Genomic DNA, 26,410 nt, shown 5'->3' with positions numbered 1-26,410 from the left:
CTTAGAATGACCTTGGAAAGAAAGCAAAAAAATTGAAATATGGTCAATTTTTTTGAAAAGGAATTTTTAAAAAATAAAAAAAAATTAATTAAAATGTTTAATCAAAAATGATTCTGGATGTTATTTTTTAAAATTCGCATTTCTATAAAAAATTTTTGTTTCAAAATATTTTGTGATGTTCTGAGTAGAAATTCTACGGTTATCTGGTATTTTTTTGGGGTCATTTTTAGCGTTAACGTACATTCACCGTATATCTACGTACGGTCGATGGCCTCTGCAACAAATGACGTTGGCATTTATCACCGCAGCCAATCAAAATCGCCCCCTGGAGTCTCGTGACAGCGCACGAACCCAATCGCGTCACTATATGCTCGAACTAGACAGCGCATTTCCGCTTCACTTTCTGCGTGGAACTTGTTAGCGTGACCGTGTAAAATAAATTATTGTAAAATAAATTATTTCAGCATAGAAAAAAAAGATGACGTATTTCCGCTTTTCTTTCCGCTACGACTCCCGTGTTTGTTAGCTTCACTAGCCGATGCTAATGGCTTATTCTCGCTGTGTATCTGCGGGGATGATACGTAAGTAGGCAACGTAAAGTAGGAGGGACCAGGATAAAGTAGATGCAAGCCCGGGAGCGCCGGTCACTTCCCGGTCCGGCCCCTGAGCGGACGCTGCCGGGGCGACACATCGTAGTCCATTCATCTGACATACCGGTAGGTGGGGCTGACCCAGTGGGCGAACCCTGCCTCCGCTGTCCCTGGAACTGCGCCCCAGAGACCCCGTGTAGCTAAAGCTGGCGCTATGTGTTGGTGCTGAAAGCTCCTTCCACGTTAAGATTGGTGAATATAACCCTCAAATCAAAAGCATTAATCCCACTAACGGACTGAAATGGATTCCATGGCAACTTTAAATTTAATAACGACCACTTCCCGAAACTGTGAAAATACATATCCTCTGTTTGGTGTCAAATTATCTCCCGAATCCGGCCACTTTCTCTCGCTCTCCTCCCTGTACGCCACCAGTACACATCTCATAATGGAACTGAATTTTCGCACCCCTCCTCAAACACAATTCCCGCCCCGTTTTTTACGTAGTCGACGCGGGGGGAAAAAAATAATCGACGTAGTCTTCTACCAAAGACATACACGTATGGCTCCTGCGTCACGTGACTGCCACTCGGCTGTCCAATCGGTAACGAGAGGCGGGACGTCGCGGCAAGGGCCGCCCAAGGAGAGAGCCCCTGCATGGTCGCCAGGGAAACCCCGTGGCTTGGTTGTGTGTCAGTTTCGCTGGGACCCGCGGTCGATGCCGGTGAGGAGGGGGATGGGCGCCTCGGCGAATGTAAGGACCCGAGACAGAATCAGAGCCCTGTATCACATACAGCAGCATATACCCCATTATAAATACCGATTGTAAATATACTATACACTAATATAAATTCATTTTTCCAACGGGGATTTATCATAGACACTCCATGGATGCAGTGCACCTGAACAGGACAGGGAATTTAACTTTCTGCCTATGCGAGGGAGATACTGAGAAGTTTGTTTCCTACCGCTGATGAGGGATCTACTTTTGAGGGCAGAGGATTCAGGCGACTCCGAGGACGTGCCGCAGGCCTACTGCTCTGGTTGGATTTGATGTTGGGATACTCTCAGGACTTGTTATTCTTCTATTTGCCCTGACGGTATTTGTCTGGAATGTCTCTTTAGGTGAGTACTTTAAATTTATGTTGATTTCAACCTTTCATAAATACTAATTTAAATAAAACATTGCATGTTTTCAGTGAACCAAACATAGCTGGGTAGCTAAACAAGTTAGCTAGCTGACTAGTCCATGTCCACTCTGCTTTATTAGAGCAACTTGGTTTTCTCACTACTTTTACACTTAAAAAGTGGTTTGTTAGCTGGGGGAGAAGCCCCCCCAGGATTGATGGTATGCATCGAAGGGCTGCTGTTGTGTCTGGACTGATCTGTGGCTTTTTGATCAGCTCCTCGTGTTGTTTTTGAAGCTAGTTTGTTGCTCTATTTTCATCGCATTCCTCCTTATATAATAACCAGTGTTGGAATATTCTCCTTAGCAATCATGACCCCCCCCCCCTCTAAAAAAACAACAACAGCATTATTCTGCAAGTTTTCAGAAGTTTTCACTCGTATTACGTTAACATTTCCTCCCACAATCGGTTAAAACTACCTTTATGATGCTAACTACACATCTGAAAATGCTAATTAGAAAAAAAAGTAAGGTTAGGTTTTTACCACCAGACACTAAAGCTACGTATTTATATCGTTTTAGAAACATCATATTTTGATAGTTTCGTTCATGTTTTTAATATAACCCGACGTTAACATCATTATAGGACAAGATCTTTGCTTCGTTTTGAGTTTATTGGATGTTTTTAGGTGGAATTGAGACTCGAACAAACCTGCATCTCATCTGGGAAGTTGAGAATCAGACCGTGTAAGGTAAAATATCCATTCAGGTTTTTTAACACAACCAGCTAACATTGCATTGTCGTTTTTGAAAAACAACATATATAATGTTTTTTGAATTGTGAAGCTGTCAAATTATTTGTGGTTTTTTAACCCCGAACAATTCCTGTCGAATCATGTTAGCTGAGCAAACAGCTGCTGTGTTGGTGGAGGGTTAGCACACAAGCTAGCAGGCTAGGCTAACCTTGAGCTAACTTTTGGATGTTTTCCAGTTGATTGTGTCCTCATTTTGAACCAGTTTCTCCACATCACCCAGTGTGGATCTGTCGTTAAGACTACCCACCAGGTCTGGTGGGGGGCGCAGGAGGTATTATTTGTTGTTATTCCGGGTATTGTGTGTAATTTAGTGGGAATATGGAGTCTGCATCATGGTGTTGTTTGGCCACATCGTGTGCATTTGGTCTCTGGCTTCATTCCTAACTTCATTCGTGTGAATCAAGCTGGAAGCTCGTTTGTGTTTTCCTCTTTATTTATTTATTTATTTATTTTTGGGGGGGTGTCCAGGGATCAGAAACCCTGATTTGTTGGGTTTGGTGCTGTTTCTTCTTCACCTCCCCCATCTACCAACCCCCCAGCTTCGGTGGCGGTTGAGAGAAATGGGTGGTAATTCTTTTTTCTTTTTTTTTTTTTGAGGGGAGCTCTTGTTTCCTTTTTTAGCCTTCGATTTCTTATTTCAACGTCTGAGTACGAATTGAGCCAGAATGTGGAAATCACAAGTTCCAAACAAGTTGTAGCTGCTGTATTCTTATTAAACCATTAAAACATTTCATTTTTAATTTGTTTTGAATTTTCAATAACAAATTTATGGCAGATGTGCAGGAGTTCTATATAATCTGACAGTGAGAACTTTGAATATGCAACACCAGAGATTGGTTTTTATGGGTTTATTGTATATAATGTGTTTTTTGGCGTCTCCAGAGCACGAATGTTGTCCTCACCGTCGTCCACCAGCACAGAGAAGATGCTATTTATTCCATATTCGTGCTTACACACGAGTGAATGGGTCTGGATGTACCACAGCACCCCCCCCCCCCTGCAGTATTAGTGTTCCTCATGTGTTCTAATCCCTCTGGAAACTGAAGCGCTCTGTCTGCAGTCAAACATCTAAACAGGACGTTGTTTCGTGTCACGATGAGTCAGAATAGCCCGATTAGAAACACAAATACAGACTTTCTGATTGAATCCGCGTGTGTGGAGCGAAGCAGGTATTTGGGTCGATGTCGATGCCCACTGGAAGCCACATTCTGAGCCGTCTTTTCATTGGTTCGACTGACATTCTCTGAATATGTTTCACGTCTTTTAATAGACCGCGTGGGCTGCAGCTCACGGACCCGGCCACTCACAATCTTTGGAAACACGGGCCCCCGCCAGCACTCCCACTGACCCTAGCATGCAATTTTAACTCCCCCCTGCCACACCGGGAAAGCATGCCATGTCCTGTTTGACTGCTTGTTGCTCCTCTCATGTGAACTGACCTGCCATGTCGGTTTTACAGCCTTCCCAAGCAGCTATAAATGGTTTTAAAAATTCCTGTCTTACCTGTAGAATAATTCATGACCTGGATACTGCAGCAAATTTCTCAAATTTGCTAAATTTCTATTTTAATGGTAATTTGTCGAGTATTTACTTTTTAGATTTTTTTTTCCTTGTTTCCTTGATTGTGAACTCATATTGTTGTCGTCAGCGTTATTCTCAGTTGAAGTTTTAACGGCGACCAACTGCTGTCACATCATCTGGAACGTGTTCCATCCAACAAATTCCTTTCTGTTTTGCAACTTTTTGGGGAAACTGCTGCTATGTTTTTATCAACTTTTCTATCTCCAATGAATTCCCTTAAAACCAAATGTTACCATGTGCTCTATTTTTTTTTGCCAATGCGATTGGCGTGGCGATAAAGTCTTGAGCCACCCTGCTAACACATGAACACATGACTTCCAGGGTAAAAATGGAACGATTTCATAGTTTGCTAATTGTGTTGATTTTAAGGAAATGATGCAATACGTATAGACTGCTATGGCTTAACAAATATACTGCTAAACCAGTCTTATCAGACACGCCTTTTGCTAACTTGTGTGATTTTATCTTCAGTGGGGAAAGATAAAGTCAGCGTTCATTTCCTGTTCAAACAATTGCTGTAGTCATGGGTATTTATTGGGTTCTGCAATGGAAGCATGACACCGAGTTGGACACGCTGGTGTCTCTCCCTTTTCCTAGTCAGATGCTATAACGTGTATTATCGTTAAAAACGGTGGTGTGTAAATACTTTTCCATCTGTCCGAGTTCAAGCAGCGTTTGACCTTCATTCAGTTCTTGTTTTGAAAGAGAGACTTTAGTCATGTATATTTTTAAAAATCAGCACCGTCCTTAACCTCGGAAAGAAATGACCTCACGTAAGAAGTATTTACATCATCCTCTGTAAGAGCGCTACCCGTTTCATGAAGTTATTTATTAGATTCGCTTCTCGGTCTGGTGTCCGATATCATGCTTCCTAATGTTTCCTGTTTACCCCTCGTTCCTGCTCTATTTTGAGCTAAGAAAACGCCGTCTGAGTGAGATTTGCGTACGGGAGGTGACGAGTTCCAACAATGAACGCCTTCAAGAGCAACGCTGCTCTTGTATGTGTGGGTCTGTGCAGGATGTGGACCCCTTGTTTCCCAATACGGGCCTCCGAAACATCAGAGATCTGAGGAATGTGCAGACATTCAAGGTTAGCCTGGCCCAGTTTTCTGTCGACTAAAGAAATAAAGCGGGCGGTGTGGGTAGAAACCAAGAAATGTCGCCGACTCGCCCTTGAAAACATGACCAGAATAGGTGAGGTCTGTCTCACCGACGCAGAATGTAAACCCTGTTTTGTTCAGGAGGAGAGCGAAGCAGGATGTTGGCCCGCTTCCAGGACGAGAAGACAGGATTCTGTCTTGGTGCAGACGCTCCAAGAGAAGGGGCGGGGGGGTCCTACTGCTGTCCTTTTAGCGTTCTATTTGCATGCTGATGCCACTCTGTATCATTACATGGAAGGCAGGTGTAGCCATTCACATGTTAATAAGGTTTCCGTGTGTGTTTTGCGTGTTACAAAGTCGTCCATTGCCTCTAAAGACGAGTCAGGAGCAGGGTTGTGCTCGTTTTGTCTGGTTTTCTTAAAGACAAGTCGATCCCTGAGGATATTTTCTTAAGATATGAAACCAATTTCTCTCAGGCGGACCCGCTGGAGGTTTCTCCTGCCTGGAATCACGTCTGTCCTTCATTTCACTAGACTGATATAGAACCCGTCTGTCTGCCTTCCCCGTCTGTCTTCCTTCCCCGTCTTTGAGCTCTATGGCTTTACTGTCTTGCACAACAGGGTTAAAAACAAGTCGTCGTGACGCCTGCCTCTTTGGAGGCTTCCTATTGGAGCGTGAGCTCTGGCCCTGCTCCAATCGGGCTCAGCATTTCCTCTGCACTGAAGGGGTGGGGGTGGGGGGGCTGGAGAGGGCTGCGCTGGTTAATTCTGTTTCGTGCAGGGAAGCAATGCTTCTTGGGAGAATAATGGAGGAGGAGGAGGGTGACGGGGTCGGGGTGGAGGGGGGTGAGGCAGGCAATCTACATAGTCATCTCTCTCTCCCTCTCTGTCGTTTAATGCTCTCTTATTTTTCGTCCTTCGTTTTCCTTCCCCCCTCCCTCGCCGTCAGGCCGCCCGTCTGACTTTCTTGATTCTCGGCTGAGCTCAAAGCAGGAAAGAGAAAACGGCTCTCCAGCAGAGCTCCCGTCTCCTCCGTTTGAACTGCAGGCAGCCATTTTAGGCAGCGCCGTCCTCACCCTCCTCTCATCTTCCCCTTCTCACCCTTTCCTCTCGTTTGCCTCTTGTTTGCCTCCCTCATGAAACCGAGCGGATCAATAAAGGAGACTAAATAACAGCAGATCAAAATACCCGCTGCTTTTGTGCGAGGCGAAACTGCCGTTGCTAAACCCTTGAACACGTTGTGTTTGCTCAGGGGGTGTTGCCAGCCTGGGGGGGGGTGAGCAAACAAGACGCTGGTCAGAAGTAAAACTAACCGAGGCGGCGTTTGCTCCGCGCGGTGACCCGCTAGCAGCTGCCGCGGTTTGGAAGGAGGAACGTGACGGTTTGTCCGGGGCCTTTCCCCCGTCGCCCGTTACCCTCCAATGTTCATTCAATCCCAGCATTCATAGCAACTTTGGGATTAAATCAGGGCTCTGCCGCTCGAGCTTCATGAATTCTGTTTCTTAAATTCAAAGACGTGGCGCCGGGGCTTTTGTAGCGCTCTGACTAAGACAGACAGCCCAAAGAGGAAATGGAAATGTTGTGTCAATGTGTTTGTCATGCTGGGGGGTGGGGGGTCACGTGGCGTGAGGCGGACGGCGACTCTGGTTTATGTTATGCCAGCGCTTCAGCTTATCTAACAAGATGGCTGGTTTGGGCTCCGGGCCTCTGCCCGACTGACGCTCAGAAACATTCCACCCCACATTAGGGGAGAAAGCAAATGCCCCCCACCCCTCCCAGTGATAACTGAGCGCCCACCCTCACCCTTCAGATGTTTGAAACACGTTCGTTTCCCTCAGATGCACCCAGCTTTTGCGTTTGACCTCACTTTGTGCCGTCTTTGTGAGGTCGCTGCTGCGTCCCGTTGAGGGGCCGCTTCCAGGACAGGAAGTGTTAGCGATGCTGTGAAACGTGTGGCGCTATTTTTACCCGCGTGTCGGATGCTGTTGGATGCAGGCCGGCTTGTTTGCCCTGAAACACATGATAGATTTTGTGTGAAATCAGATCTCCAACCAGCCTTGTTTTCTTCCCGTTTGTCCTGGCCCCCCGTTCTCCATCTTCAATTTCCTTGCGTCGGAGCTCGACCTGCCCGGAGCCGCGGGAACGGCGGATATTCATATCCTGCCTTTTTACAGCGAGCATGTGTGCGGGGGCTGGCCGAGTGGGCGGGTGCGATCGCACTGGACTCGATGTGTTGTGGAGGTTTGGCGAGGCGCAGGTGGACGCCGTGTGAACACGGACACGCTGTTCATAGATGTGTTCCTTGGCATAATCGCCGTGAGCAGGGTGGAAAACTCACCGCGACATGTCAGCGGATTAACGCTGATGTCGTCCACCTGGGTGGGGTCTTCAATCGATTTTATGTTTGGGTTCTTTTCCCAAGATACCCGTCGATGTACGGAGTGAAGCGGCGGACACGTCGGCGTTCCCTGAAGACTTTTCAACGTCTCCAACTTGACAGTCTTTGGGTTTTGGAAAGCAACACATGATATAAATCAGTCAGGTGATTGATCACACTGATATATTATCAGCTGATGATCTCATCACTGATATTATAGCCAATAAATAATCAATAGCACAGAGCCTCGTCGACAGTTTCACACAATCGGTGGGAATTTGGGTTTTCTTTTGCCAGGAAACAAAGAAATAAGGAGAACAGGTGCGACACGCCGCTGTCTTGTTCACATGATTAACAACATGGACGGGAACTAGTTCACTCACACACACACACACACACACACACACACACACACAGTCCCACCCCACCCACACACTCCTAGTTTGGCAAAAGAAGGAAAGAAAACTTTTTTGAGTTTATGATGACGTTTGGTCGTAAAAAGAACCAAATGCTCCATAAATGTACCGGATCAGCACAGACATGTTTCGTGTGTGTGTGTGTGTGTGGGGGGGGGGGGGGTGTTGGAACGTGTGAACCCATTCATTCCTGTGAAACTTCAGTTGTTGTTTCTTTCTCTCTGGAAAACCATCATCTGAAAGTTTGGTTCTTCTGCTGACATTGTAAAACGGTGGCGGTATCGGAGTGTGTTCTCTGTGGTGGTGGGGGGGGCAGGGTTCTGCTCTGATCCAGAGCCACATACCAGTGGGGGGAGCACTTTGGGTTCACTGGCTGCAGCCCTTCGTCCTTGCCGACTGCTAACCGGAGTGGGGGGGGGGAGATAACCAAAGTAACTGTTCTGTCATGAGTTCACACTGAACGCAAACACGGACACACACTCTGTGTGTCGCTAGCTTACGGCTAATGTTTGGTTTGTTGTGGGCGAGTAAAAGTCTCCTGCGGTAACAATTTGGTTAGCTTACGTAAAGAGAAAAAAATTTCGAAGTCACATGTTCTCAGGTTGTCCAATCGTGAAACTGGGGTCTGGTGAATCTCTCTGATCCGTCTGGACATTAAAAGAGAATTACAAAACGTTACGAACTCAACTCAAAAAGACGCTTTCTGTCGCTAGAATGAGTAAATGTACAAGATAAATTCAGGTGAAGACTTCTTTCTTTAAAAGGAGACCAGTGTGACGGTAAACACAACAACATGATCCGATCTGATGCTAGCCTTTAGCCCTGATGCTAACTTAGCAGCACATAATTCCTGACAGGGAGCCTCCAAACTGATTTACTTATCCCAATCTGAACTAAAACTATAAACAGTAGCTTCGCTAGCGTGTCCTAGCGTGTCAGCTTTGTCTCCATTCATAATCTTTGGGTTCTTTTTGACTTTTTTGACGTTCTCCTTTTAGCTCAACCTCGTGTTTACAACAACACGTCAGAAATAACCCTCCCTGTGGAATAGCAGGTGCGGTGTGTCGCGTGAATTTAAACTTTCCTTTGAGGATTTTTAGTGAACGATGTGTTTGAGGAATCATTCGCAGCTTGCCTTCTGCTAAACTTTGGGTTCTTCCTCGTGGATCGTTTTTACATCTGAAAATTCTCACTTTGGTATCAGCCGAAAGTCAACTCCAGGCTAGTTTAGCTTAGTTTCTTCCCAGATGTCATAAGTTCTAATCGCGGGGCTGTTTTTGCTGAATCTCCATGGCGATGGTTGTGTTTCTTGCTTCAGTTGTTCAAATTATGTACAATATGAGCGTTCGGAGGCCGTAACGTGAGCTGGGCGTTCTATAGGCGGCGGAACACTTGTGTACGTCACGTCTATTTTTGTTCCATCAGCGTTGTTTCCAGCGTTGTCACCGGAGGAGTGCTCGGTGCGATGGAAGCGTTTCTGCTTCTCGCTACTGTGGAAACGCTGATCGGATAGATGAACGCTTGCACATCTGCCACCTTTTAATGTCAGATCTGAAAAAAAATAAAGAGGGGAGCAAGAGATAAGTCTCCTGTTCATTTTGTATGTATGCACGTCCCTCCCCCCTCGCTCTCCAAAATGGCCTCTGTTCTAGTGGAATGAAAAGACTTTGTTGAGCCTGCTGGTAATTTGAGCCCGGTATTCATAGCCGGAGGAACGAACGGTGGAGGGGGGGGGTAAAGAAAGGCTTCCCTTCTTCCTATGGAATTTACCTCCCCGCTTCACCGTCTGCTGTTTTGGAAGTGTCCCAGATAGCAACTCCCTTTGTGAGTTAGACAGCTATTTTAGTCGGGCACTGGGGTTTTTGAGCAGGCGCTGGATGGGGCACCTATTGGAACATTGTACCCGTTGTTTTCTCGCTGTTCTTTACGAAACCTGCTTCAGCTGAAGCAGATCTTAAATGAACAACTGGTCCTTTTTCCCATTTTTTTCCACCCAACCGATCAAGTCAGACGGCCGTCCCAAAAGGGTCTGGGCTCTGCGCTGAGTTTCTCCCTCAATGAGGGAGTTTTGTCACTGTCCCTTTTGCTTGCTCTGGATGGTTCTGTTGGGTTTGTCTGTCTGTTCAAGCGCTTTGAAATGTCTGTTGCCATGATTAAGAGCTATATAAATAAAACTTGATTGATTGATCCTAGTCAGTGTTACCAGCCGGGACGGGGCCACAATGGCCCCCAGTGAGCGTTTAGCTGCCACCCCATTACTCCTTCACTGATGGGGGTGGTTACGGGGTCCCAACTGGCCCTTGTCCTAACAGGGCCCCGGGGTCCGGTCACCAGCAGTTTTTTTAGCCTGACATTTGCTGTTGCTAGCGAGCGGCGCGTCCGTAGACAGACGGGCCTGACATTCTCCACCGGACAGCGGAGCACGGCCAAACTGACCTTGACATTATTGGAAGTCTCCAGCCACGCTGCTGTTGCCCCTGTTGCCCTGGTTGCCGCAGAGCGAGGGCAACAGGCCTCCCGTCGCCATGGGGAGCTCTACAGAAATGTCACGCATCCTGTTGCCGTGGCTGCGCACAAGTAAACAGCTGGCGTTTCGAACTTTCAAGCGTCGCAGGAGAGGCTTCCCTGTTTTCACACGTATTCTGCTGAAACGGACCAATCAGGTGACGTCATGTGTTCATATGTTTGCACAACATGAACTTTGAGTCAGCTGTAGGTTGGGGGGGGGCGCACAGGGTGGGTGGGGCACGGTTTGCAGGAAGAGAGGGGAGGAGCGAGCTAAGCGGCGCACGGGAGTGTGGGTCAGTGTTTCAGCGGTGCGATCACATGACAGGAGGGTCGGGCCACGTGTTCGATGACTCATCTTTACTGGTTTCGGGTGGAAGGCGCCCCCTGGTGGCCCCCCGGCGTGAGCAGTGCTGGACCGGTTGTTTTTCGACGTCATGTTGGGGGCTGTGTGAACTCGACAACCTTGTGTTAATATTTAACTAAGGTAGATGTTGTGGCCTTTATCAAAGAACTCTGGTTAGATTTAACAAGCCATTACTTTATGTAAATAGTCGTTTGGTTGACAGAAGCTGTATTGTGTTTCTGTCTTAACAGCTGTTACAGGGGTGCATCCCATTTTGAATTTTTTTGGGGGGCAATCCTCCTGGGAGCACGACATCGAGTTACCCGTCACCTGTAGTTGTGAGTTGTCGTCGTCACCTGGTTAGCACTCCAGTTAGAGGTTAGCTGTGTGGAAACACACCGTGGTGTGTCTGTGGTTGTTGTGTCGCCGTTGCCATCAGGTCCTTCCAGGAAAGTGGCGTTACTATGGTAACGTTGTGAGCCGGTGGTCAGCGGTGGGTTTGTGGAGCAGCAGAAGGAAAGGCTGTCATTTTGCTTGATTGTAATTTGTTTTGTGCAAACCAGGGTAGGAATCCTTCTTACTTTCTACGCTTTTTTATTCCCTTCCATCGAGATGCCGATTTGAGAAGTGAGTTTAATCCACACGGCGCCCGAAAATTACTCCTAAGGACGGCTAATGTTTAATACGCACAATAGTTTAAATAATAAGCTGCTGCGTGTCATTTATGGAACAACTAACGTAATAAAGGAAGTGGAGCGATAGATTCCCCGTATGAATACATATCGACTTTATGTGTGTCCTGTGGAGGTTCTGATGCGTCTCATCACAGACGATACAGGTGGAGGTGAGAACATCGCATCCGACTTGATTCCTGTAGTTTCTGCTTCACAAGCGTGTCTGTGGTTGTGACACGTTTTTCCTGCTATGACAAAAATATTCCTGTCATGAGAAAGTTTCTTCACAGCGTCAAACCTAGAAAACATAAAGTGACACACAGCTCTGTGACTCCATGTTGATTTTACAGTAGAACCTACAGTAGAACCTACAGTAGAACCTGGAGATACAAGTTAAATCCGTAACTGAGCTCAAAAATCAAGATTTAACCATTTAAAATAACTAAATCATTTCATGTCGCTCCAGTCTTGTAAAGAATCTCCAACCCCCTGAATTATAGAAAAGATATGTTTTTATCAACCAATAGACATGCAAACTTTACCTGTGTATAATTAATTATATATAAGTTACGTAAACAATGATAAAGAATGAAGAGAAACGCAAAAGTCATGAGAACACACGAGCTACGTCTTTACTCCACCAACGAGAATGAGATCCGGTCTCAACTGATGTATCCATCCACCAAAACGTGGTAAAGAACGAAATCCGGTCTCACTGATGTTGTATCCATCCACCAAAACGTGGTACAGAACAAGATCCGGTCTCACTGGTGTTGTATACATCCACCAACTAGCGGTGTTTTTCTGAAGCACGGCTCGTATCTCGAACTTTTGCTTGTATGTCGAACACAAACATGGACAGAGCGACAGATCGTATCTCAGATAACTTGGGTCGAGCTTGTATCTCGTGGTTCTACTGTGTTTCTATTTCATGCTTTATTTTAATTTACGTAAATTTCCCTCATGTTAGATTTGCATATTGATTTGGCGAAAGTTTTACATTGGATGCCCTTCCTGACACGATGTTAGTTAATGTTAACATTTGGTCTAACTTTTAAAACCTGTTTCACCCTGTGTGGCCAGGTGGATGTCTTTGTTTTTATTTGTTAATTATTTTAATTGCTATTAATCAAGTCATTAAATGAAAAGTGTGGAGTCATGCTTCGTGGACTTGAGATGCTGAGTCATGCTAACAGGCTAACAGGTCTTGTTCTCTCTCCTCAGGTCCCTCATGACCGTGAGCCGTGGGCTACGGCTCGGCGGCCCCCCACCACTGGAGTGGTCCGTTGCTCTAGTCGGGGCCCTATAATTCCTTTCCTTACCTCTGCTCCTCCTCCCCCCCATCCCGTCCTCTCCCTCCCCTCCCCCTCCCCTTCCTCCCCCCTCTTCCCCCCCTCCCACGCGTCGCTGTGCTGGACGTCATGAGCATAGTAATCGCGCTGGGAGTCACCACACCTGAAACGTCTTACTCAGATATGGCTGCTGGATCAGAGTAAGTTTGGCCCCCTCCCCAGTCCCTAACGGCCAGGTGGGGGCTCTGTCTTCACCTGAGAGATTATTTGTTGTGACAAACAACATCCGACCTTTGACCCCACTGTGTTGCTGCTGATCCCACTGGCTCCTCCCACAGAACCGCCCAACCGGATCAGAGTCCAGACGAAACAGTAAAACAAAAGTCCGATCCTGTTGTCGTCGTAAAACCAGACCAACGCTCCATGTCCAGTCGCCCCCCCCCCCCATCCAGAGCCCTGCCCCTTTAATGCTCAGCCAATCCGCATCAGCCAATCAGAGATTAACCCCAGTGCTGCCAAGCAACAGCCTTTAGGCTAACGTACGCTAGCATCCTATGGTGGACAGGGAGGCAATCTTTACAGTCTTTTATCTATCATTCCTTCAAGCAGGAACCTCCCATCGTGGTTCAGGAACTCTTCTTCCAGGAAGTCCGTGATTTAAGATTAAAAAACTGCTAATCTGTGAAGGTTCTGGTCACATCAACTGAAACTTGATTTCCCAATCCGACTGTTGATGAGTCTTGTGAGCCCGGCCTCATTTGCTAGGCTGATGTAACCATCACTTCCTGTTACGTGATGCTTGGAGGCAAACTAGTTGGGCAACTTCGTGGCTCCAGTGAATGAACGAGCAAATTGCTTGTCATGCTAATCGAGGTTGTGTTTTACATTGTCATTGCTTCCACGTTGAGTTGATGAGTCATCTTTGTCAATATTAAGCTAACTAATATTCCGATTGCTGTCGTTTTTTGTCCCATCTAGTCCTCCGTCTGTTTCTCTTTGCAGAGTAGTGTCTGAGAAAATCTTCCCAGACAGTCTCGGTAGAATTCTCACCATTCCTTTTTTTTTTTTCAAGTCGGCCTGCTGAAGTGACTGGGGTCATGTAGGAATGTAGGTTCTTTCCTTCCACCTCCGTTCTAACTTCCTCCAAACCCTCGATCAGGAAGATCCGTTCCGCAAACATATCTTCGTGAAATCATGAATCAATAATACCCAACCTTCTTGTTTGGTAATTGTTAGGTTGAACTCGGCCTCAGTCTGAGCACAGACAGTCAAATGGAACGTTAGTGGTTTGGTGCCATCTACTGGCCGACTAGACAGTTTTCTGTTTATAACTGTTTCATAAACATTTATAAACATTTATTATAAATTATTATAAATATAAAAATGTAATATAAGTATAAAAATTTATTATAAATATAAACATAAATATATAAATAATTATAAACATTATAAATATTATAAACATTATTACAAATATAAACATTTATTTAACATTTACATTTATAACATTTATTTTCATTCCTAACGACGACCTTTTGCTTTTCCAGCCCTGAGTCAGTTGAAGCTAGCCCTGCAGTGAATGAGAAAAACTACAACAACCACAGCTGTGGGAGCGCACAGAATCATGGGTATCGGGGACTACCATATGCTGTGAGTTCACACAGTTCCTTCTGATCATCATTTCTAATCATAGCATGTCATACTGTTTGGATCAGGCGTTGCTGTCTATTAATCAGATGTCATTTGGCTACAATTACAAATCAGTTTTAAAGCTAAGATGTTGAGTCTTTCCGATGGTTTTCCTGGTTTCTAATCTCTTCTAGTTCTTTGTTCTAATGATACAGACGAGTAAAAGTTCAGCTCAGGATTGCCGTTGCTTCTTTGATTGAGCACATGAATGTCTATCCTGCTAGTAGTCTCCTGTAACCACAAACTACTTCCGTTATTAACAGCTGTACTGTTTCACATACCTGTTTTTTTGCCCTCATTTTCATTCGTCTCCATTTTCCGTTTCCCTTTTTTTTTTTTTTTTGCCTGAACACCCGTTGTTTGAAGATGCAACAGTCTTCCGTTGTGTGTTGTCAGGATCACAACTATGGCGCGCCCCCTCCCCCTACCCCACCCGCCTCCCCGCTCTCTCAAACCATCATTCCCCGCATGGACCTCAACGGCGTGGTGCGCGGCTCGCGCTACCACGACCCCGCCGAGGACAACTCCGCCGACAGCGAAAGCTCCTCCGAGGAGGACGGCGCAGTGGCCAGGTGGTGTCACTGCAGCCTGACCGCCGACGGCCTGCTCATCAAATGCGACAACTGCAGGTATATACGCGGCGGATTCAGGCACTCCGTCGTAACTCGATCTTTATGTTTGAATTCGAAAACCGCAGACTGATTTTATGGATTTGTCGTTTCAGGGGTCTCGACAGGAGGAAAGGAGCCGAGCACAGGAAACCAGAGAATGTTTCAGGTTCATTTCTGTTGTTGTTAATAAAGATACAAGCAAACCTTGGTTTTCGAAAGCTTTGGACATCGAACAAATCGGAATTCGGCCAAAAAATTCGGAATTTTTTTGTCTTAGAAGTCGAACAAAATCTGGAAGTCGAATGTGAAACAAACGCCTTTTTGTGGCGGCCATGGCTCAGTGGTAGAGCGGGTCGTCCAACGACTCAAGATCAGCAGTTCGATTCCCGCTCCTGCCGAGTCTTTTGTCGTTGTGTCCTTGGGCAAGACACTTAACCCTCCTTGCCTCCAGTGGGGCACTCGCTGGTGTGTGAATGTGTGTGATTGTTCCGGTGGTGGTCGTAGGGGCTGTAGGGGCAGATTGGCAGCCACGCCTCCGTCAGTCTGCAGCTGTGGCTGCACATGTAGTCTACCATCACCAAGTATGAGTGAGGAGTGAATGAATAATGTATCCGATGTAAAGCGTCTTTGAGTGTCCAGAAAAGTGCTATAGAAATCTAATCCATTATTATTATTATTTTTCGCCGCCAAGCGCGATAAAAGGCAAAAAAGTCGAGAGATAACGTGACGGTAATGTGCTTTTTTTTTAGTTTACAGTATTCAATAACTTTTCACTTTGCGTTCCATTGCCTATGGTACGAGTTAAGGTACCATAAACTTCTGTCCAAAAGACGACGGTAACTCGTACTTTATGCTAACCTGATTACGTCCATATTTTTCTTTTCTTTCTTTCTCCTGTTCGCTTCGTTCTTTTACATTTCTTTGATATGTTTCATTACTATACAATTTGATATATAAATGACATTATGAAATAACATATAGTACACGGATACAGCGGCAGAAAATGGATGGATATTATGTTGAAAAAAGGTAGTTTTCTAGCGTCTTGGTACGGATTGAGACCATTTACATTATTTGTAATGGGAAAAATCTATTTGGAATTCGAACAACTTGCTATTGGAACAGCCTTCAGGAACCAATTGTGGTCGGAAACCGAGGTTTGCCTGTAGGCTAGAATCCCCCGTGGAAAATCATGTTTGCAGATGACACTGCTCTCCAAGAATAACACGCATGAAAATTATCCAAAGTGAGGAAGGTGTTAGAGAGCAGGATGAAGATAGGATGACACACTGTGGCAGCCGCTAACGGGACACGCCCACAGGAAGTGAATAAGTGATTTACCTGAAGATGCGTTATTTTTTTTTTGTAGCTGGTGAGAGCAGCGTCACCGAGAGCGGTGACGAAGAGGTGTCGCCCTCCACCATCTCCTACACCGCCACCCAGCACACGCCCACCAGCATCAAGCTGACCGTCAACCGGGTCAAAAGGAGCAAATCCAAAAAGAGGAAGAAGAGCACAGAGAAGACGCGCGGGACGGCGAAGAGCAAGAAAGTAAAGGTAAGGCGACGGACGGCGGAGCAGACGAGTTTGAGTCCGAACGACGACCGACTGGTTTTGTTTTCCTTCTCCCAGGCCTTCAGAGAAGGTTCCAGGAAGTCGATGAGGATGAAGGTAAGACCGTCGCCTTGGTAACGTCACGCGTCCTGAAGATCTCGTCCTAAAAAACGCTCCGCCCCTCCGTGTAGAACTCGACCACGGAGGCCAACGTGTTGGACGAGAACACGACGGAGGGATGGGAGAGCCGGATCCGCCAGTGGACGGACCAGTACGAGGAGGCGCTGGCCAACCAGTACAGCGCCGACGTGCAGACGCTGCTGCAGCTGCACCGCGCCGCCAGCGCCACCGTCTCCAAGGCGGACAGCGGCACGGCCACGCCCCCCTCCAGCGCGCAGATGGACGCCATGGACACCATCAACCGCACCGAGCTGGCCTGTAACAACACGGTGCTGGGGTCGCAAATGCAGGTCAGACACCCCCCCCGATGTCAGTGGCGGGCTCCGCCCACATTAAACGATGCGAGTTGTTGAATTTGGCTTCCAGCTGTCTCGACTAAAGCCATGTTGGGTTTGCAGCTGCAGCTGGGGAGGGTCACGCGTGTGCAGAAACACAGGAAGATCCTCCGAGCAGCCAAGAACCTGGAGCCGGACACCCTGATCATCGAGTACCGGGGGAAGGTCATGCTCAAGCAGCAGTTCGAAGTCAACGGCCACTTCTTCAAAAAGTAAGCCCCGCCCCCTTCGGTACCGTGACCGACGCCCAACCGTTTGGTGTCCCGCGCTGACGGTTTGCCGTGGTGTGTTTGCAGACCCTACCCGTTTGTGCTCTTCTACTCCAAGTTCAACGACGTGGAGATGTGCGTCGACGCCCGGACCTTCGGGAATGACGCGCGGTTCATCAGGAGGTCGTGCACGCCCAACGCCGAGGTCAGCTGACCTGATTCCGTCAGCCGTCTCTCCCCCTACCCTACCGTCATTAACCCGACACGTTCCCTTCTCCAGGTCCGGCACATGATCGCCGAGGGCATGATCCACCTGTGCATCTACGCCGTGGATCAGATCACGAAGGACGCCGAGGTCACCATCGGCTTCGACTACGAGTTCAACAGCTGGTCAGTTCAGCGTCTCGCCGCCGCCGTCCGACCGTCTGACGTCAGCAGACGTTTACCTTCACGGTTTACTTCTCTCTCTGTTGGAATCTGCAGCAACTACAAGGTGGACTGCGCCTGCCACAAGGGCAACCAGAACTGCCCGGTGCAGAAGCACAACCTGAGCCCCAGGGAGAGCCTCCTGAGTCTGCCCTCCCTGCCCCCGCCCTCCCCTCTGGTTGGCGCCGAGACCCGCCGGAGAAAAGCCCGTCGGAGAGAGTTGGAGGGCGACGGCGGCCAGACGTCCGACCAGCAGCCGGAGGCCAAAGAGCTTCAGGGGGGCAGCGACACCGAGGTGCGTGTAGCTGCTGTTAGCAACACGCGTGTAGCTGCTGTTAGCAACACGCGTGTAGCTGCTGTTAGCTGAGTCACCTCAGACCGGGTGGGGGCGGTTCTCCTCACGTGTTCTCATGTCGTCAGGAGCGACTGCAGGACGAGCTGAAGGTGGAGGAGACGGAGGACGGAGAGGTGGAGGAGAACGGGATCGCCACCGCCAGCAAAAAAGTAGGAGGCGGCTAAACGTCCACAAATCACCTGTGAAGGTTCTCCTTCATCCAGAGGCGTTCGAATCGATCCGCTGGACTTAAAAAAGAACGTTCGTTCAACTTAAACTTTAAAGTTTAATCGTTAGATGATGAGTCAGCACTCGCCACCGCCAGGACCGAAGAAGCCTCCTGGCTGAGAGGACACACACACACACACACACACACACGCATACACACACACACACACACAAACACACACACACAAACACACACACACACACACAAACACACACACGCACACACACACACACAAACACGCACACACACACACACGCACACACACGCACACACACACGCACACAAACACACACACACACGCACACACACACACGCACAAACACACACACGCACACAAACACACACACGCACACACACGCACACACACACACACACGCACACACGCACACACACGCACGCACGCACACACACACACACACACACACACCCAGTGATCTCACCCGGATCCTGCTTGTCTCGAGAGTTTTTGAAGTTATTCAAACTTGATGACATTAAATGAGTCCTAAATGACCTTTGTGACCCTTTATCTCTGATACCGGAGGAAAAACAGCCCCCCCCCACACACACACAGGCACACACAATCATAACCCACCCCCACATTCCCCCCAAATAAAGGTGTTAAATACATGAAGGCTTTTCTAAAACTAATGTCAAACTCAGTCTGCAGTAATAATTACTAATAATAATATAGTAATTGCCCCCCCCCCCTCTGTAGACCTGCACCAGTCTGGAACGGAGGCGGAGGAGAGTTGGGGGAGGGGACGTCAAGGAGGAGAGCGTGGAGGCCGAGGAGGGGGCAGGAAACCCCGCAGGCGCCGCCCCCACCCCCCAGTACTCCGGCCTGGGGGTCAGCACGAGACGCACCACCTACGTGATGGTGAGTGGGCGGGGTCGGTCATGTGACCCCAGAGTCGTTGTCGGGTCGTCTGGGAGTCGTCAGCCGACGGGGGGGGGTTGATGGTCGGTTGAATGTGTCGTTAGCATCATTAGCATCATTAGCATCAGGGTCGTTTGACTCCTGACCTCTGGTTTCTGTTTTTGTTCCAAACTTTAAGGAAACAAAGAGATTAAATCAAACAAATCTGTTTTCTTCAGGAAATTAATCAACTTTAGAATTAAATTTATTTATTCGTCCTTCTGTTGGAACACAGAAGTTTAGTTTAGATCTCTTTATGGAAATATTCCAGAATACTTTCATAGATTCTCCACTAACTTATTCTCATCTTCATCCCCACTTAAATCTGATTTATTCAACTTTCATTTAGTAGAAAAACTAATCAGAACGAGAGAATTTCTTTTTCTTTTTCTTAAAGCCTGAAGTTTCTTAAAACCTTTTGGAGCCTCAACCAGGAAACAAAAATAAATCTTTAACATTTTAAAGTCTTAAAGAACAAATCTGTCAGTAAAACAGTCCTGAAAACATAAATAAACCTCAGTTTAAATCATTGATTGGTTCCAGTTGAATGAACTCCAGACTAAACCGTAGATAAACACTCAGTTCTGTACTCTAATAGTGGATGTTCTTTTAATAATAAGTTAATAATAAGTTGTTTTTTTAATATAGTACAAGAAAATCATCTTCTTCTCTTCTTCGTCATCGTGGGTCATGTAACATATGTTCTGATTTATTGTACAGTAACCTGACATTCTGTGTTTTTAACAGTTTATGAGTCATTTAATGATGTAAATGATGTAAATGAATCCCCTTTGATCTTTAATCTTTTACTCTTTATTTTTTCCTGCATTTGTTTTAAAAAACTTGTTATTTGTGGATAAATTTACTTTCAGTTTATCCAGTTTTTACTTCTTGTATGTGTGAATAATGTAAAAACTCCACCTTTGGGTGTGACGTCAGACGACACCTGAAAAGAACCTCGAATACAGAGAGACTCCACTGCTGGGGGGTTAAAGTGGGGGGGTTAACGGCTCCATACAAATGCATGAAGGGAGAGTCGTTCACAAGCTATTGAAACTAACGATCATTAACGGCTAGTGCCTCGCCCCGTCGTCCAGAGCCATCAGAGCTGGGATTGTGGGGGCGTTTCCCTGGGGGGGCCCCGAGAGTATAAGAGCCTGCCTTCCCAGCAGCCCTCAGTTCCCTTCAGGACGCCGCCTGAGACCCGGACCCCCCAGTGACCAGATCTTCTCTCCATTCCCAGGAAACGCCGTCGACCGAAGACAAGACGCCGTCACCCAGCCTCCCGGCCCCCGCCGCCCCACCCAAACCCGCTCGCCCCGCCAAGCCTCGACCCAAGAGCCGCATCTCGCGCTACCGCTCCAGCTCGTCCCAGAGGGCCCGGCGGCAGCGCCAGGCGTTAGCGCAGCAGGCAGCAGCGGCCGCCGCGGCGGCGGCAACCGCCTCCATGTCAGCGACGGCGACCGTCGATCAGAGCGCCGCCCTGGACGACGAGGGCTCCCAGGGGCCCTACGGCGCCGAAAGCCAGGGGGATGGTAGCCTGGGGGGGCCGCTCCTGGACGGGGAGGGGCAAAACCTCAACTGCATCAGGGGGGGGAACCTGCGCTACCCCAAGACCAAGAAGGTAAAACGCGTTCGGGGAGGTGGGTTTGTTTCACGCCAACGGCGAGTCGACCTCACTTCCTGTTTGCTTCCAGTACCTGGTGACGGAGTGGCTGAACGACAAGCTCCCCGGGGGGGGGGAGAAGGCCCCCCAGGAGGCGCCTGTGGAGCGCCTGCTGCGCATCTCCACCGACCCCACGGTGCTGGCCACCACCCTCAACATGCTGCCGGGCCTTTCGCACGCGGCGCTCATCTGCACCGCCCCCCGCCACTACGTCCGCTTCGGCTCGCCCTTCAACCCGGAGCGCCGCCGGCCCCGCCCCCTGCAGATGGACGGGACCTATGGCTGCTACAAGAAGGTGAGCTGGGGAGGGGGGTGACGGGGGGGAGACGAGTCCGTCCGGGTTTTTAACGTGTCTTTCTGTGGCAGCGCTGGATCAAACAGCTGGAGGACGAGAGCTGCCCCCCCAGCCTGGAGGACGGCACCGAGTCCACCTCGTCCCAGCAGAGCACCAGCAGCAGGTCCACCCCCAACCCCCTCCCTACCGGTACGTACCCCCCCCCCAATCCATGTTCAATCAGAACTCTCACAGACCAATCCTCGCTCACTTCCTGTCTGCCCCCCCCCAGAGCTCACCCAGCCGTTTAAGAAGCGCCGCTCCAAGTACGCGTCAGAGGGGGCGCCGCCCCCCCTGGATCACCACCTGCTGCGCCCGCTTTCGCCCATCACCCCCCCGCCGCCGGAGGAGGAGGACGGCCTCCAGCCGCTGCTCCGCCCCCGCTGCGGCGCCCCGCTGCCCAACGGCCTGGCCTACTCCCCCCTGCCCTCGCTGCCCACCAGCCGCTGCAACACGCCGCTGCAGTTCGAGGTGAGCGGACGCGTTGGCGGACGCACGGACGCGTCGGCGGACGCACGGACGCGTCGGCGGACGCGTTGGCGGACGCACGGACGCGTTGGCGGACGCTCGGACGCGTCGGCGGACGCATCGGCGGACGCGTCGGCGGACGCACGGACGCGTCGCGGTGCGTTCAGGGACACGTTAAAAACACGTTTGTCTTGTTTCTCCAGAACATCTCGTCTCCTGAGGCGTCGCCGGTCCACCGGCCCCAGTCCATCTCCCCCGAGGTAACCCCCCCACACTGACACGTCCACATACACACCCCCACACACACAAACACATCAACAACCACCCCCCCACACCCGCTCAAAGTTAACCCCGCGACTCATCCTGTTTTCTCTCCTCCAGCCCGACTTCGACGTCCCCCGCCCCCCCTTCCCGGACCTGTCCCTCCCCTCCAGCCTGGAGAGCCCCGTCGCCGTGGCGTCGGACGACTACTCCCTCCCCGGGGGGGGCCTCGACCCCCAGTGCCCACCGGCACCCCTCAACCCGCCGTCGGAGCTGGTGCCCCCCAGCCGAGAGCCGGCGTTCAGGACGGAGTTCAACCTCATCTACACCTGCTCCCCCCTCAACGCCAACCTGGGCACCGCCCCCGACCCCCCCCGGCCGGCCCAGTCCGAAGGCGGCTTCTCCCCGGCCGAGTCCTTCCACAGCTCCCAGGGGCCGCTGGGAGACGGGGGCCCCGGCTCCATGTCGCCGTACAGCGAGCCTCACTACGGGGGGGGCTACCCCGACGGCGGCACGCCCCCCCACACCAGCCACCCGCCGCAAAAGAGGAAGGCAAGTTCTCCGCTCGTCATTCACTACAGGAAACGCATTTTACTGTCGCTGGAGGGGCACGCTTCATTCCCCTGGGTGGGGGGCGGGAACCGTCAACCAATCGCAGCAGACTCCTGATTCCTTAGTTCATTTGTTTATTCGTTTGTTTATCCACAGTGAAATGTTTATGCGCGTCGTAAAAAAAAAAGTGTAAAATGTGAAAAACGAACCAAAAAAAAAAAAAAATTTGTGAAAAATGAACCAAAAAAATTTTAAAATTGTGAAAAACCAACAAAAAAAGAATAAAATGTAAAAAAAAAAAAGCTTAAAAAAATAATAAAATGTGACCAAAAAACCCCAAAAATATCTGCCTCGTTGTTTTCGTCACTCAGTCCACCTGTTTTTTGTTTGTTTTTTATTGTTATTGTTATTTATTGTTATAAAAATTATTGTTTTTTTAAATTTTAAGTATTTTTATTTAATTAAATTTTTGGTTTTAATTTTTTTAATTTTTAACATTTTTTTCAAAAACCTGGAATGACCGTATTAGCTCCGGTAGCCGTTAGCTCCCTTCGCTAACTAGCACCGCCCTGTAAGTTCCAGCGTGTGTCTGCGTAGGGGGGGGTCAGGTGAAGCGGTGTTGAGGACGGGGAGTCCTCCAGACTGTCCAGTGACAGTCGGTGCCCCCCCACCCACCCCCCACCCCACTCCCGGGTTTGCCTACCCCCCCTTCCTCCTCGTCTTCCTTGTCTGAATCAACGCTCGTTTAACCGTTTCCTGTCTGTTTCGACTGTAGCTTTGACCCCCCCCACCCTCCTTTCCCTCACCCCCCCCTCCCTCGCTGCTCCTTGACACTTTCTGCCACGTCTCTCTTCCACTTTTCTTCCAAGGCAGAGGGCCAATCAGCAGACGGTTGGTCTGCTGGCGGGGGGGCCGGATTACCGGCTCGATGTAAGACGTGAATACGAGCCGGTGAACACGGTGAATATTCTGCCTCCGTCTGTAGACGTGTGCATGTCAGTGATGTTCCTCTGCATCCGCATACCCCCCCACCCACAACACCAAGCCCCTGTGGCTCCGCCCCCATCTCATTTGTGCTCCGCCCACCTACTGCGACAAGCAGCGCTAAAAAAACAAAAAAAACAACAAAATCGCACGTTTGCTTAACGGTATCCTGAGGAATTGTGGGAAAGTTGTGGAGGTTACAGATGGATTCTGGGAGCTGATTGGTTCAGAAACTAATATCATTAGCTGCAGATCATCAGGCGACCAATCAGAGTCCATGTTGACAGGAAGCGGCGAGTCATTGGTCAGTTTAGCGCATCTCAGGTGATGTCACACCCTGATGACATCACAGCTGATTTATAAACCATCCCATCAGCATCCGATGGCGTGGTGACATCACACATCGCCCCTCCCCCTTTCCTCTATCCCCGCCTCTTTCATAACCCCTCCCACTCAGCCCCCTTCTGTGTCATGTGACGTGTCGACATCAAAGCTGGGATGAGCATCCTCATTGTCAACGGTGTGTGTGTGTGTGTGTGCGCGTGTGTGTGTGCGCGTGTGTGTGTGTGTGTGTGTCGGATATCGATGTGTGTGTTGTCGTTTCAGCGTTGTTGCATCATCGCGTGGCGTTGCCTGCTCGTTGGTCGAAGCCGTGTTTGACTAACCCATCGCCACGGCGACCGGTTTACACGCGTGTGAATGATGCACACGGTGTTGTGGTGGTGTCAAAGGTCGTCTCCATGGTGATGCAGGGCCCTCTGATGTGGTGCATGCGTTTCTGTGACTGACGTCCAATCAGCTGCTCGGCATCGGCGTTGGCATCCGTTAGCGTTACCGTCCGTTAGCGTTAGCGCTAATGGCTCCTCCTCTTCCTCCTCTAGGTGTCGCTGCTGGAGTATCGGAAGAGGAAGCAGGGCAGCGGACGCGACTCCGAGCCGGGCGGGGGCGGGTCGTCTCTGGGCGGCACCCCCACACGGCTCGGCCCCCCCCACTACATCCAGGATTCCCATCAGCCCATGCAGCCACCGCCGGCGTCGCCGCTCAGCTCCGCCTTCTCTACGCCGGCGCACACCGCCGCCGCCATCCCTCAGATCGAGGAGGTCAGCCCCCCCCCGGACCACCAGGGCGCGTCCCGTTGCCAGGACAACAACAACCAATGGTGAGTCGGAAACGAAGTGGCGCCGGCGCGCTTCACCCACCGGCGTCGCCACCTGACCGTCTGCTCTGCCCCCCCCCCCCCCCCAGGATGGTCCCGACCACCGTGGAGCGGCTCAGGGAGGGGCAGGGCGTCCTGGAGCGCGTCCTGAGGAGCATCAAGATGGAGCGGAGCTACAAGAGGAGCGACGGCTCCACGGAGAAGGACTCTGGTAATGGGGGGGGGGCACGGGTGGGGGCGGGGGGACGAGGGGCGACTTCCTCCTGAACGCTCTCCTCTGTTTGCAGACGCCGATCGATACGAGATGCAGGCGGCGGCCATGAAGAGCCCCCAGACGTACAGCCCCTCCATTTACTCACACCAGGTAAGCAGGGTGGGGGGGTGGGGCTTCCCATTCCGCCTGGGGGGGGTTTCCTTTAGTCTCCACAAGGTGTCGCTGCTGCTGCAGTTTAACGAAGGCTTTAATCTCCATTTAAGGTCATTTAAATGTTATTTCTAATAATGTAGGGATGTCAGACTGTCTGTGGTGTCAGTTGTGTGTTTTCCGGGGGTCCTTACGTCTCTTTGCCCCCCCCCAGGCGTCAGAGAGCCTCCGTCAGACCAGCAGCCCGTCGTTCCTCCAGCAGACCTCCAGCTCCCCGTTCCGGGGTTCCTACAGCCCCTCGTCGGGCCAGAGCTTCTACCCCCGCCTGCCCCCCTCCCACTCCCCATCCTCCTACCCCACGGCTACACCCCCCCCCTCGTCAGACCCCCGGCCCCCGGCGGGCCCCCCGCACCAGCACGGCGGCAGCAACGCGGACGGAGGCCCCGCCTACAGCAACAGCCACTTGAAAGCGAGTCTTTTGAGCGGCGGGCCCCCCAGGACCCACGGGCAGACTAAAACAGACTCAGGTGCCCAGGCCTCCAGGGGGGGCCAGCAGCACTCCGGCCCCAGGCTGCTGTCGGCCCCCCCGCAGACCCACTACCCCCCCCAGCGAGGGACGGGCCTCGGTCAGTTCCAGGGGTCCGGAGTACGGACACAGTCAGGAAGCTTTTAGGACCTCCAGTGTGTGTGTGTGTGTGTGTGTGTGTGTGTGTGTGTGTGTGAAGCTCCTCGACCCCTCCAGCTGCAGTGACATGGAGCTCAGGGAGTTTTTTTGAGGGGGGGGGTCTCCGGTTCCTCCATTTGGACATTTTTACAGAATCAGTGAGAAAAAAGACCGATTTGGACACAAAATCATTTGTAACTTGAAATTTTTTTTCTGCCCCCCCCCCCCCCCCCCCCCCCCCCCACACACACACACATCAGTACAGAGTTACAAAAAGGCTGTACTTGTCGTCATGGCAACCAAGTTGGAGGAAAGCAAGAGTTCATTTTTTTTGTTTTTCGTTCAGCTTCGTCGTCTCTGATCCATCGTTTGGGAAACGACGCCGTTCAACCCCCCACCCCAAAAGACCCTAACCCCCCCCCCCTTTGGTTCGGATCATTCCATTGGATAAACCAGCTTCTGTTCTGTCGTTCTCCGGTTCCTTGGCTGTAGACGTCCGATGATCCGTGGTGCTGCGTTCTGTTTGTTTGTTTGTTTGTGTTTATTTTTGTTTGTTTGTTTGTTTTTCAAATTTGAAATCGTCATACCCCCCCACCCCACACCACCCCACCCCACACCACCCCACACCCGTACGGCTGCATTCCTCCATCAATCTGT

At 49.9% G+C, this 26,410-nt stretch overlaps 1 protein-coding gene across 3 annotated transcripts; it reads left to right on the top strand.

Moving 5' to 3' along the window:
* Positions 1-1,263: 1,263 nt before the first annotated feature.
* On the top strand, positions 1,264-25,970 carry setd5 (SET domain containing 5). Of its 3 annotated transcripts, XM_068315569.1 has the most exons (25): positions 1,264-1,344; positions 1,471-1,715; positions 12,754-13,021; positions 14,369-14,471; positions 14,877-15,139; positions 15,235-15,287; positions 16,491-16,678; positions 16,754-16,792; positions 16,867-17,145; positions 17,254-17,402; positions 17,487-17,604; positions 17,680-17,789; positions 17,883-18,120; positions 18,246-18,329; positions 19,104-19,265; positions 20,548-20,928; positions 21,002-21,265; positions 21,337-21,454; positions 21,537-21,775; positions 21,976-22,032; positions 22,154-22,585; positions 24,451-24,728; positions 24,815-24,936; positions 25,013-25,089; positions 25,304-25,970. In XM_068315569.1, exons 3-25 carry the CDS (start codon positions 12,951-12,953, stop codon positions 25,760-25,762), a joined length of 4,284 nt encoding a protein of 1,427 aa, XP_068171670.1. In that variant the 5' UTR covers positions 1,264-1,344; positions 1,471-1,715; positions 12,754-12,950; the 3' UTR covers positions 25,763-25,970. The 3 variants fall into 3 exon arrangements, with proteins under 3 accessions (XP_068171670.1, XP_068171672.1, XP_068171671.1); XM_068315571.1 differs by lacking the exon at positions 1,264-1,344 and having other exon boundaries at positions 1,351-1,715; positions 14,907-15,139; XM_068315570.1 differs by lacking the exon at positions 1,264-1,344 and having other exon boundaries at positions 1,351-1,715; positions 14,886-15,139.
* Positions 25,971-26,410: the final 440 nt, after the last annotated feature.

This window comes from Antennarius striatus, chromosome 5, assembly GCF_040054535.1.
Source record: "Antennarius striatus isolate MH-2024 chromosome 5, ASM4005453v1, whole genome shotgun sequence".
NCBI classification, from domain to species: Eukaryota; Metazoa; Chordata; class Actinopteri; order Lophiiformes; family Antennariidae; genus Antennarius; species Antennarius striatus.
This window is presented reverse-complemented; position numbering and strand designations above follow the sequence as displayed.